Source organism: Corvus brachyrhynchos, unplaced genomic scaffold (genome assembly GCF_000691975.1).
Source record: "Corvus brachyrhynchos isolate BGI_N302 unplaced genomic scaffold, ASM69197v1 scaffold110, whole genome shotgun sequence".
NCBI lineage: Eukaryota > Metazoa > Chordata > Aves > Passeriformes > Corvidae > Corvus > Corvus brachyrhynchos.
In genome coordinates, this window is record NW_008235751.1 from 172,299 (window position 1) to 184,747 (window position 12,449).

General features: G+C 41.9%; 1 protein-coding gene across 1 annotated transcript in view; it reads left to right on the forward strand.

Moving 5' to 3' along the window:
• Positions 1–12,449, forward strand: part of LOC103625245 (polycomb group RING finger protein 3) — an 89,714-nt gene that overhangs the window by 54,625 nt on the left and 22,640 nt on the right. The window contains exon 7 of the mRNA XM_008644655.2: positions 3,073–3,153. Coding sequence (XP_008642877.1) covers positions 3,073–3,153 — 81 coding nt within the window. The remainder of the gene's footprint in view (positions 1–3,072; positions 3,154–12,449) is intronic.

Consider the following 12,449-nt stretch of genomic DNA (forward strand, 5'->3'; position numbering starts at 1 on the left):
AAAGCTCGAAGCAGCCTCCAGCAGGGCAGGGAAAGCGGCTTTTGGGGTCCCGGCGTTGTTTCCAGCAGAAAGAAAAACGGCCGAAAAAAAAAGAAGCAGCAGCTCCTTTCTCTGCAGCTTCTCTCTCCGGACGCTCAGAGCGAACTGACCCCACACCCACGTGTAAACAAAGGAGTAGCCAGGCCCGCCCCATCCCCCTTTTTGTCTTTCTTAAGTACAGCTATTTGTCCCCTAGCAACATGCATATGGGAGAAAATTCCTTTAACAGGAAAAAACTAAGACTAAACTAAAACCCCAACAGTTGGTCAGGCAGGACTTGCCTTTCCTAAACCCATGCTGACTGGACCTGATCCCTTGGTTGTCCTCTATGTGCCATGTGATCGTGCTCAAGATGATCTGCTCTATAGTCTTGCTGGGCACCAAGGTCAGCCTGACAGGCCTGTACTTCCCCCGATCTTCCTTCTGGCCCTTCTTGTGGATGGGCATCACATTGGTCAACCTCCAGTCTGGGACCCCCCTGGTTAGCCAGGACTGATGATAAATGATGGAGAGTGGCTTGGTGAGCTCTTCCACCAGCTTCCTCAGTATCCTTGGGTGAATCCCATCTGGTCCCATAGACTTATGAGTATCTAAATGGCTCAGCATGATGCTAATTATTTCCTTCTGGATTGCAGTGGGTCAATAATGTAGCAGTACAATTTCCTGTTGATCTTGATGTCCCTTGCCAGTTTCAGCTCCAGCTGAGCTTTGGCTTTCCACAAACCATCCCTGTATACCCAAGCAATGTTTCTGTATTCCTTCACTGTAGCCTGCCCCCACTTCTACCTCCTGTATATGTCCTTTTTCTCATGAGCTCCCTGTTTAGCCAAGAAGCTCTCCTAATACATGCACTCATTTTTTCTGAGTATTTGGCTGGACTATTCTCATGCTTAAAGGATATTGTCCTTAAAGAGTTGTCATCTCTTGAGCTCATTTGCCCTTCAGAGATATCTCTCATGGGGTTCCACTTACCAGCTTCCTGAAAAAAAAGCAAATTTTCTGCTCTACTGAAGTCCATGGTCTGTACTCTGCTACTTGATTTCCCTGCTCCCTCAAGGATCTTGAACTTCATTATTTCATGGTTGCTGCAACCAAGGCTGCCATCGATTATCACGTCCCCAAAAAGTTCTTCCTGTTTGGTGAGTAGTAGATCCAGCTCTATGTCACCTATGGTTGACTTTTCACAGAATCACAGAATGTGTCAGGTTGGAAGGGATCACAGTGGGTCATCTGGTCCAACCTCCCTGCTCAAGCAGGGTCATCCTAGAGCACATTGCACAGAATTACATCCAGATGGTTCTTGAATATCTCCAGTGAGGGACACTCCACAACCTCTCTGGGCAATCTGTTCCAGTGCCCCATCACCTGCACAGTAAAGAAGTTTTTCCTCATGTTCAGGTGGAACTTCCTGTGCATCAGTTTCTTCCCAATGCCTCTTGTCCTATTGCTTGGCACCACCAAGAAGAGCCTGACTTCATCTTCTTGGCACCCTCCCTTCACATATTTATAGACATTGATGAGGTCCCTCTCAGTCATCTCTTCTTAAGGCTGAACAGGCCCAACTCCCTCAGCCTTTCCTCATAAGAGATGCTCCAAATCAAAGCAACTTTGTCAGCCTCTGCTGGACCTGCTCCAGGAGCTCCATGTCTCTCTTGTACTGAGGAGCTCAGAACTGGACACAGCACACCAGTTGAGGCCTCATCAGGGCTGAGCAGAGGGGAAGAATCACCCCCCTGACCTGCTGACAATGCTCTTCTTAATGCACCCCAGGATACCATTGGCCTTCTTGGCCACAAGGGCACACTGCTGGCTCATGGACAGTTTGTTGTCCACCAGGATCCCCAGGTTCTTCTCCGCAGAGCTGCTTTCCAGCAGGTCAGCCCCAGCCTGTACTAGTGCATGGGGTTATTCTTTGCCAGGTGCAGGACCCTGCATTTGCCCTTTGTTGAATTTCAGACAGTTCTTCTCTGCCTGTCTCTGCAACCTGTCAAGCTTCTTCTGAAGGGCTACACAGGCCCTTCAGTTGAGTTTGTGTTTAAACTCATTAGTCCACGGCACCAGCCTCTGTTTTTACAACTTACTTGGTTCATATTGAAATGTAAGAATGTTCATTCAACAGTATTTGTGTTTCAGGTGTCCTCCCTCCCCCTTTAAGGGAATATGGCATTTTTGGGGAAACAATGTACTGGTATGTCCAGTGAAAAATATGTTTTGAGGAGAAAGGCCCTAAGGATGTTAGCACTTGGTTGAATGCTATAGACAAATCCTAGATTGAGTTATTGTCTGCCAGCTAAGCCATGTTAGTGGACTGCATGCACATTCTTAGCTTTCTCAGGTTGTGCTAAAGTACCATTAGCATATGTCACTTTTCATGACGACTTACCCTTTCAGTACATGCAGCCTTGCAGTCAAATAGGCTAAGATCATGTGCATATTCATCTATTGCAATTCAGCTGATAGCTGGTCATATGATCTCACATTTTCTTCTGAGTCCATACAGTTGCTGTTTCCAATATCAAGATCTTTCAAAACTGACATAGAAAGCTAAAACCAACTATAAAGTGTAGGGGAAAAAAAGCCCTAAACACTGATGTATAAGTGGGGGATAGCCTTTAAAAATGTATTTTTGAAGTAGAAAGTTACTTGCTGGTGTCGTGGTTTAACCCCAGCCAGCAATTAAGTACCATGCTGCTGCTCACTCACTCCCCTACTTCCCCCCTCCATTGGGGAGGAGAATTGGAAAGAAAACATAAACCTCATGGGTTGAGATAACAGTTAATAACCGAAACAACATAAAATATAATAAGAATTCTAATAATACTAGTGATAATAATAACAATAACAATAATAATATTTGTAATTTAAAGGAATCATATAATCATAGAATGGCTTGGGTTTGAAGGGACCTTAAAGATTATCTAGGATGCTAAGCATTAGATCTTTGATCTTTTTATTGGGTCTTATCTGAAGTATATTGTTTCAAATCCATGTTCTGTGTCTCAGTCAATTAATTATTTCTTCTTTTTACATCAGCTGGATATATTGTGCAATGAAGAGATTCTTGGCAAGGACCACACACTCAAGTTTGTAGTTGTTACTAGATGGAGATTTAAGGTATGACAACTGCTTTTCATCAAAATTTTCATAATTCTTGTAGATCATTAGCTGACTAAAGAATAAAATTCATAAATCATATGTCACGCAGGCCTATACTGCAGTAACTTCAAAATGGTTAGAATATATATTTTTAAATGTCTAATAAACTATCTTTAAAAAATTGATAGTTTTTTGAATTCAAAAGAGAATAATGGGGAAAAATGTAAAATATGCACTAAGAAAAATGGGAAGTTGATGGCAGATATAATTTTGATAGTAATTAAAAATGTATAAGATAAAGGAGGCTGAAGCTATTGAGAGGGACATTTTTCTCAGCCATGTCAGTCAGATACAACTAATGTTACTCTATGTAGATTGTGAAACTGGTTTCAGTGCAGAAGAGACAAATATTCATTACATTCATATTTTGTAGTTTGCAAGAGAGAGGCTGAATACACTCATTAAAGGAGGCAGATGAATTAACTTTGGTCCCCACTTCAGTTCAAGATACTTGTAGCAATATTTAGTAGACATAAACAAGGTTGGGCAAAGCAGCTGAGTGTGTCTCTGGGTTACTGATCTTAGTTTCTTTAAACAAAACCAAACCAAAATCCCACACAACACTTAGAGTTGAATAGTAAATGATGGGGTATTCATATTGAGCATAAATTATCACTGGTTATTTATGGCCACCCAAATAAAATGGCTGTAAGTATCATGAAATGTCAAGTTGAACATCTAAGACTCAAGTCACATTCAGAGAATCAGGATGTGTTCAGTTTGGGAATGATAACTTTGAAGAGGGGTTAGTGTTCATAATGGACATGCAACACAGCACATGCTAGCAGGATAATACTGTGGTAGAAAGATGTAATACCTTTGGATGCATAAATAGAATGGATGAATGAGAATAGGTAGGCAACTTTTATCTATGAAGAAATAATTAATTTCAGATTGGGAAATAGAAGGTAGGAGATTATGGTCAGTTATGACATTCGTGAATGACCTGGAAAAGAGGTTAAATAGTGAGGTGACACTGGCACCAATAGTTATTCAAGACGGTAAAAATAAATGGTGGTGATGAAATGTTGCAGGAGGTCTTTACAGTACTGGATGACCAGGTGATAAAATGGCACCTAAAGTTCAATATGGATAAATGTAGAGATGCATGCTAGGGAAAACATGTATCTGAACTTTATATATAAAATGGGTGGACTCTGAGTTGACTGCCATCAAATAGAAATCAGATTTTGGGGTTAGACACAACGATTTCGACTCAGTGATGGTCCAAGAAAAACCCAAATGAAATGCTACAAATTATTAGGAAAAGGATAGATGGCTAAACAAGAGTACTGTTGTGCCTCTGTATAAATCCACTATTTTTACCTGTATCATGAAGATTTGTACAATCATGAGTGGCATGGAAAAGGCAGCAATTCTAAACTGTCTTATTTGGTGAGAGAGATGAAGGGTATCAAGGGAAACTCATGAGGTTTAGAATGAACAAAAGAAAGTGATGTTGTTGTAAATTCCATTTACCCTGATGGGGGATTGAGTTCTAGGAGACAAAGATCACAACCATTATTCATTAATAACAGCTTTTATAAATCATAGAATCATAGAATACCAGGTTGGAAGGGACCTCAAGGATCATCTGGTCCAAACGTTATGGGCAAAAGCACAATCTAGGCAAGGTAGCCATCTCGGTTTGAGACAAATTAGGAGGAAACGTCCTGAGATGAACGTGTCCTCTAATGGAAGTCAGGTTTCGGCAGCCCCTCCCCCACAGCTTCGAATGGAATTTCTTGGAGGAAAGTGAAAAAAACCCTGCTTATTTAACAAGCAGGGTGCACACAGGCACAAGGAAAAGAAAAATGAATAATGTTAGATAATAAACCTTCTCATTGTGGAGAAGGATAGTGGATTTTTTAGAGTCCTGCTTGGCTTCTCCCAAGGTCCTCTGGAGCCAGGGTGCGGCGCCCCAGGGCCTCCACTCCAGGCCATGGCGTGGGGCTCCTGGCAATGTTCTGGTGTTTCGGACCAGAGCAAAGCTGGACAGTTCCAGAAGAAGAAGAAACCACAGTCCCAGGAAAAACTTCTTGCCTCAGCTAACAAACAAGAAGCTAGCTAAAAAGCAAAGAATTTTTACTCTCCGTCTCTCTCCTGAGAAAAAAAAGCTGAGAGCTGGGGAAAAACCGAGGGAGTTTTCTGTGTTTTGAACACAGGCCACTGAAAGAATTCCACTGGCTTCCCCTTCCTTTCCTGGACCTAGCTTAAGGATACAGGACTCATGTCTGGGCATAAAGCAGACGATAGGGAATGCAGTATCATACAGCACCCTGTCCAACTGAATCTTAAGTGTCCAACGTTGGGGAATCCACCACTTCCCTGGGGAGATTATTCCAATGGCTGATTGTTCTCATTGTGAAAATTTTTCCTCTTGTATCCAATTGGAATCTCCCCGAGAGTAACTTGTTCCCATTACCCCTCATATACTTCCTGTGACTCCTTGTAAAAAGGGAGTCTCCATCTTCTTTGTAAGGACCCTTTAAATACTGGTCCCTTTCCACAGAGCTGCTCTCAGGTTGGGTAGATCCCAGCCTGTACTGCACTCCTGGATTATGTTTTCCCAGGTGTAAGATCTTACATTTGTCTTTGCTGAACTTCACAAGGTTCTTGTTAGCCCACTGTTCCAGCCTATCCAGGTCTTCCTGCGGGGTGGTCCTCCCTTCCCAAGTGTCCACTTCCCCACTCAGTTTTATATCATCAACAAATTTCATATTCAAATATTCATTTATTCCTTCACACACACGGTCATAGTTATCCACTTGGAGAAACAGCAGGGCGACCAACCCCAGCAGTATACTGCAAAGCAGAGTGTCATACTGACATACCAGTGTCTTCTAGGTAGATAGAATCATAGATTCATTTAGGTTGTAAAAGATCCTTTAAGATCATCAAATACAGGACACAGCACTTGGCCCTGTAGAATCTCATACAATTGGCCCATTGATCCAGCCTGTCCAAATCTCTCTGTAGAGCTTTCCAACACTCTCCCCTAACTTGGTGTCATCTGCAAACTTACTGAGGGTGCACTTCATCCCCTTGTCCAGATCGTTGATAAAGATATTGAAAGGAACTGGCCCCAATACTGAGCCCTGGGGAACACCACTTGTGACTGGCCACCAACTGGATTTAACTCCATTCACCACCATTCTTTGGGCCCAGTCATCCAGCCAGTTTTTACCCACTGAAGCATACGCCCATCCAAGCCATGAGAAGCCAGTTTCTCCAGGACAATGTTATGGGAAACAGCATCAAAGGCTTTATTAAAGTCCAGGTAGACAACATCCACAGCCTTTCTCTCATCCACTAGGTGGGTCACCTTGTCATAGAAGGAGATAAGGTTGGTCATGCAGAATCTGCCTTTGATAAATCCATGCTGAATGGGCCTGATCCCCTAGTTTTCCTGTATGTATTTGTACCAATCAAACCAGTTTCATCTAGCTTTCACTGTTGATATCAGTGACTTGACATGACTCAAATTTCTCAGCTAGCCTCACCCTACTTTTTTCCCTTATCTTCTTGCAGGTTGTAGTGATTTTCTCAGATATGTGTCCCAAGGTTAGGCAGCTCTATAGCATCAGAGCTGGGCTTTGGATCCTGAAAACACAGGCAACAAAATAGTTAGGGAAGGGGAGAGGAAGAGATAGCAGAGGAAAAATTACACAGAGTTGTGCACATAATCAGTCATCACATTCATGTATAGACTTCTACCATTCTCTTTCCTTATTTTGCTCTTACAGAAATGCTGGGTTTAGTGATTAAATTGTGATTATTAGATATAAGTAACCTCCAATACCTGGCATAGATAAGTATCTCATTTCAGTGCTACTTCTATTCTGGTTCAACCATAATATTTCCCTATTTATTATATATTATCCTCTTTCAGACCTCGATATATACACATGTGTAACTCAATTCTCTCAACCTTTAAGTACTGTTAGTATTTTTTTCCCTCTCTTTCAAACCTTTCTTTCTCTTTCCTTTCTTCTTTGATACCTCTCCTTTTATACTTACACATTTGCTTAAAAGACCATTACCAAAATCAACAGTTCTGTCACTAGGTCTGCTTGCTTCTACTCAAATTGTTTCTTTGAGTATTATCCTGTAAAGAAATAAAACTACCAATTTTATAAGGTAGTTATAACTTTAGAGCATTTTTTCAAAGTTTTAACTGTGATCCCCCAGACTGGATGGACCCGAATCTCGAGTTGTAACACTTAAATGTGTTAGAGCTCTAAAAGGAGTCTAATTCAAGTGTCTTAAACTGATATTATGACATTAAATAGTTAGACCAAGCTAAGCAAGACAAAGATGGGTTAAGTCATGGATTAGCTATTCAGCAATGCAAAATATTATTGTAAGAATTACCGGCTACTCCAGTTAAACAGAAAATAATAAATCTCCACACAAGCAAAAGGCTTATATTGAATTTGTGGCCTTGTTAGCAAAAACAATGCCATGTTTTCTGGCCTGCAAGGTCAGTTCTATCCCTCAACTTTGGTAATCCATGAATCACAGGTTATTGCTCAATGACTCCAACAAGGATGCTGGACACACTTCTATGGCTCAAGGCTCCTAATCAGGACTGAAAAGAGACTCTTCTTGGAGGAATTCACTTCTTCCTATCAGGTCTTGCCTCATGATAATCTGTAAAGGTCTGGCAGTTCTTCGTGGCACTGTATAGTCAGTACATGATTTGCTAAATGTCTATGATTAACACAATTTCTAAAAACATTACTATAGGGTATGGAGCCAAGTTAAGAATTCCTGCAATTTCAGGAAACCTCTTTGAGTCTGATAGGCACTGATGTATACCACTCACTATAGCTCAAGTCTACTAACTGCTACTGAATTAGATTCTTCTGGCAGGCTGCATATCTTACTCCTTGGTCTTGCCTCAGAATTTACCTTGTTACACTATAACTTTCAGCCCTCGCTTGTTGATGGAGTTGCAGTTGTCTGTTGACCTGCAAAAATAAAAGCATAAAACAATAATGTTAGTATAAGTATATAAGTAGATCTAATAAACACAAGGTAAAATAACATGTAAGCCATACCGCCTCCCTTACTTTTTATGGATATCATTACATTTGGTCTTTCTCTGAGTAGGAAGGAAGGGAAACTAGACTAAATAGCCTCTGGATGTAGATCTTTCAGGGAATTTCTCTGTCTCCACTCTTGGCAAACCTATACAATCAAGGAATAGTTGAGGTTGGAAAATAACTAGAACTCAAAACAAGGTCAACTAGATGAGGTTGCCCAGTATGATGTCCAAGCAAGTATTTATCACCTTCACATATGGAGACTCCACAACCTCTGTAGGCAACCTGAACCTGTGCTCTGTCACTCTTACAGTAAAAACTTTTTTTAATGTTTAATTGCAATTTCTTGTATTTCAAATTGTGGATTTGTGCCAACTGATCCCTTCACCAACTACCATTTAAAAGAGTCTGGCTCCACCTTCTTTGCTGCCTCCCATCAGGTATTTGTACACATTGATAAGATCCCACCTGAGCCTTCTATTCTCCAGGTTAAACAATCCCAGCTCTCTGAGCCTCTTATCAAATGCCAGACACTCCAATACCTTAATGAACCCTTTGCTGGACTTCCTCCAGTATGTACATGTCCTTCTTGTGCTGGGGGCCCAGGACTCCAGATGAGGTCTCTCACCAGTACTGAGCAGAGATCAGCAATAACCACCCTAAACCTGCTTACAACACTTTTTCTAGGATACTGTTTGCCTTGTTTGCTGCAAAGGTGCATTACTGGTTCATGATCAACTTGATGTCCAACAGAACTCCCAGGTCCTTTTCTGCAAAGCTGTTTTCCAGTCAGTCAGCCCCCAGCCTGTACTGGTGCCTGGGATTATTCGTCCCCAGGTGTAGGACCCTGCATTTTCCTTTGCTTAAATTCATGAGGTTCCTGTCAGCCCATTTCTGCAGTCTATCAAAGCCCTTCTAAGTGACAGTGTGTAAGCAGCACAGGTAGGCAGCCAGAACAACCACAAACCCATGGCTAAAACACAAAGAATAAATTTATTTCTGTTATCTTGTTAACTGAGGGATCTCCAATGCAATACCTGGACAGAGGCACAGAAATGGAGACACAGTCACTGTTAATCTCGGTCCATGCTGGAGAATACCAGCCTGCTGTTCCCACTGGCTTATCAAGGGTTATTCCCAGCTGCAAGGTCACTTGAGTATATTTTCAATCCTCCTCACCAGTCTTCTGCTTTTAACCCATTCCTCCCAAAATTCCACCCCCTTTCTCAAGAGATGAATGCCACTGGGGCTAGAAATATGGGATAGGGTAATTTACAGAGGCACTTAAAAAAGCATATAATAAAAAAACCCCACATATAAACAGATAATTCTGAGTTACGTGTCCCACCCCTTTTGTTAGGGAATGAAACCACTCAATTAGCCAGGCTAATCAGTATATGTCATGTTACTGGATGTATTAAGTCATGAAGATGTTGAATATTTTCCCCCATGCCAGCTGATTCAGCAGTCATGTTGAAGCAGCACATGCCCTCTAACTTGGAACAGTGTTTATGATGTTGAAGATGGAGGTAGTTCATCAGTAATCAATATTGTAAGGCTCCTTGCTGTACAGCAGTTAGTTCCAAATTTAAGGTAACAATTGCCTTGGATGCCCCATTTAAACCATGTGTGAGGGCACATGCCAGTGATGCCTTGAGAGGCCACCTAAAAACAGAGACTAGACAGGAGTAAGGGAATAAAGGTAGGTATTTATTTGAAAGGCCTTCAAAGGTACACCCTAGGGACCCAGAGGCTATTGCCAAGATGGACCCCAAGATGGACCACAGGTCACGAGTTCTTCACACTTTTATAAGTTTGGTCCATTTGCATATCAGCATAAATTCTCCTATTAAAGCTTCAGTTAATGATGCAATTTCCCCAAGCTTGCCCCCCCTTCAGAAGCTTTTGGTTTATACTTTTGGGCCTAGGATGGTCTGGGTGTCCTTGAAGAGCAGGCCTGGAGAGGCTTTGTTATGTCTACCTAGCATGAGAGAGCAGAAATTAATAGGCTACAAGAAACTTCAGAGTTATACACTAGTCAGTACAGGATTTGAAAAATATGAAAGTTAAAACCTAAGGCATCACCAGGTGCTATTTCCTACTTAGAAAGAATAAGAAGTTCGTTACAGTAAAAACCAACCACACACAAATATTTACATATTGATCTAGCAGAAATGTATCCAAGGCATTTGCTCATAATACAAGCCTACAAACCACAACGAGGAAAGAAAATAGGAGTGTCATCTCTTTCCAATAATAAATACGCTGTTACTCCAGCTCCTTCAGCTAATATTGCTCCAGCCTTAGTAGCCTGAGGAGGGGTTATTGCCCACACTGATTGAAGAGATATGGCTTGCGCTTTTTTAGATCAAACTTCAATCGATGTTGGATTTGTGACACCAGTAACATAGTTCCAGTGCTATCCCCCTAGATAAGGCATGAGTAATCATCAGAGACACCTGAAATACAAGAGCTCGAGAATATGATACTAACAGACAATGTAGAATAAGAGGAGAAGATGGAGTACAGAACCATACTGCATTGTCAGTCATCTAAATTAATAGGTTGCTGTTCCACCACACAATCCATGGGTGTAAGCAATTCCATTTCCCCTGTGACTAATATTTTGGGAGAGACACTATCTGGAAGAATTTCAGTCCTCACTGTATTTTATACTGGAGGTGTACAGTCATGCTATTTTGGCCTGTGATTCTTTCAGTTTCTTGCAAGGACCAAACTCCAGCTTGAATTCCTTTATCCATTGGAGTATAATGTATAGCAGAGCCTTGTCATGCCTTGGACCAAAATCCTACAGATTTTTTCAACTTTTCATTTCAGTCATCTGCCACAATCCCCACGAGACTACAGCATGTAGAATTGTTACTTCTAATTCAAAAGAATTTCCTTGCCTGGGAGTGTATAATTGGACATGCTCAATCAAAACATTTTGGCAGGTATTGGAGGCTTCTTGTTGTTGCTTGTTCCATTGCCAAACAACTTTCTTCCTAGTCCATTTCTGCTGTTTTGGCATTCTCCAGGTGAGGTGGCAGGTGGGGTGGAGGGGGAAAAAATTTTTGCATAGGCACTAACTTTTGCCAACAATAAAACATTTCTGATGTTGTGTCCCATTTATTTCTGATCGTGGGACAGCAGCTTGCACAACATCATTCTACATTTGTTTCCTCATCACCCGTGAGGTAACTTTTCTGTTTTGCTGGCTTATTTTTATTCACCACCTGCACAGCTGGTTCCAAAATTAGAGCCCAAATTTCCCTCAAGTCGTTTGCTAGGGTACCTATATTACCTATATAGTACCTATATTACCTATATTATATCACAAGTAACACTTGTGACTGCTGCTATAATCAAAGGTTTCAGCAAAACAGGTGCCCCCCTCAAAGGCTGCATTTTGATACTTTTCGTTATTGCTGCCCTGTCCAGACTAGATCCTCTCATTAGCACATGAGCCATCCCCATCTGCCACAGGAAACTAATACCTCCTTCTATTGTACACCAGTTTCCAAGGGATGACAGCAATTTGGCAGTACCTGCATATGCTGATATAGCGTGGGTGCAGCAACATCCTGCCCCTCAGGACTGTCATGATCCGGTTATTAAAGTTCTTAGAAATGCCTCTGCCCGAATTAGGGTGCAAATGAGACCATGTGCCAATGTCAATAGTATGGGTTTTATTTGATAGTAAATATGAGAGAGAGAGAGAGAAAAGAGAGACTAAAGAAGAGAAAGAAATAGAAAGTAGGTGGGGGCAACAGAAAGAAAGTGACAGAGACATAATAAGGAAAATATCACCACTCCGTGGATCCCAATGATGTTCCATTGATCCTCTCCAGCTGGTCTTCTTGGTGGTAAAGGTCCCCCCAAAAAGCATAGAATCCAATGGGTTAATATACACTCAGTCCAGGTGGCAATGTCCAGGTACATTCCCCAGGGGGGAGGCAGTATCTTGCAGCAGACTCTGGATCTGTTGCATCATGTGCAATCCTGTGGTGCAAAGCTTCTGGGGAGCTCTTTGGGGGGCCTTTCATGGATTATGGCACCCCCTCAACTGCCTCTCACTTGAATGTCCCGTGGATGTGGCCTGTGGGGTTGGGAGTTCCACAGCTGGGCCAGTTTGTGTAAGGGAGATGTGATGGGTGTTCACTGCCTCTGACCAGAGGTTACACCTGAAACCTCCTCCCCCCCACA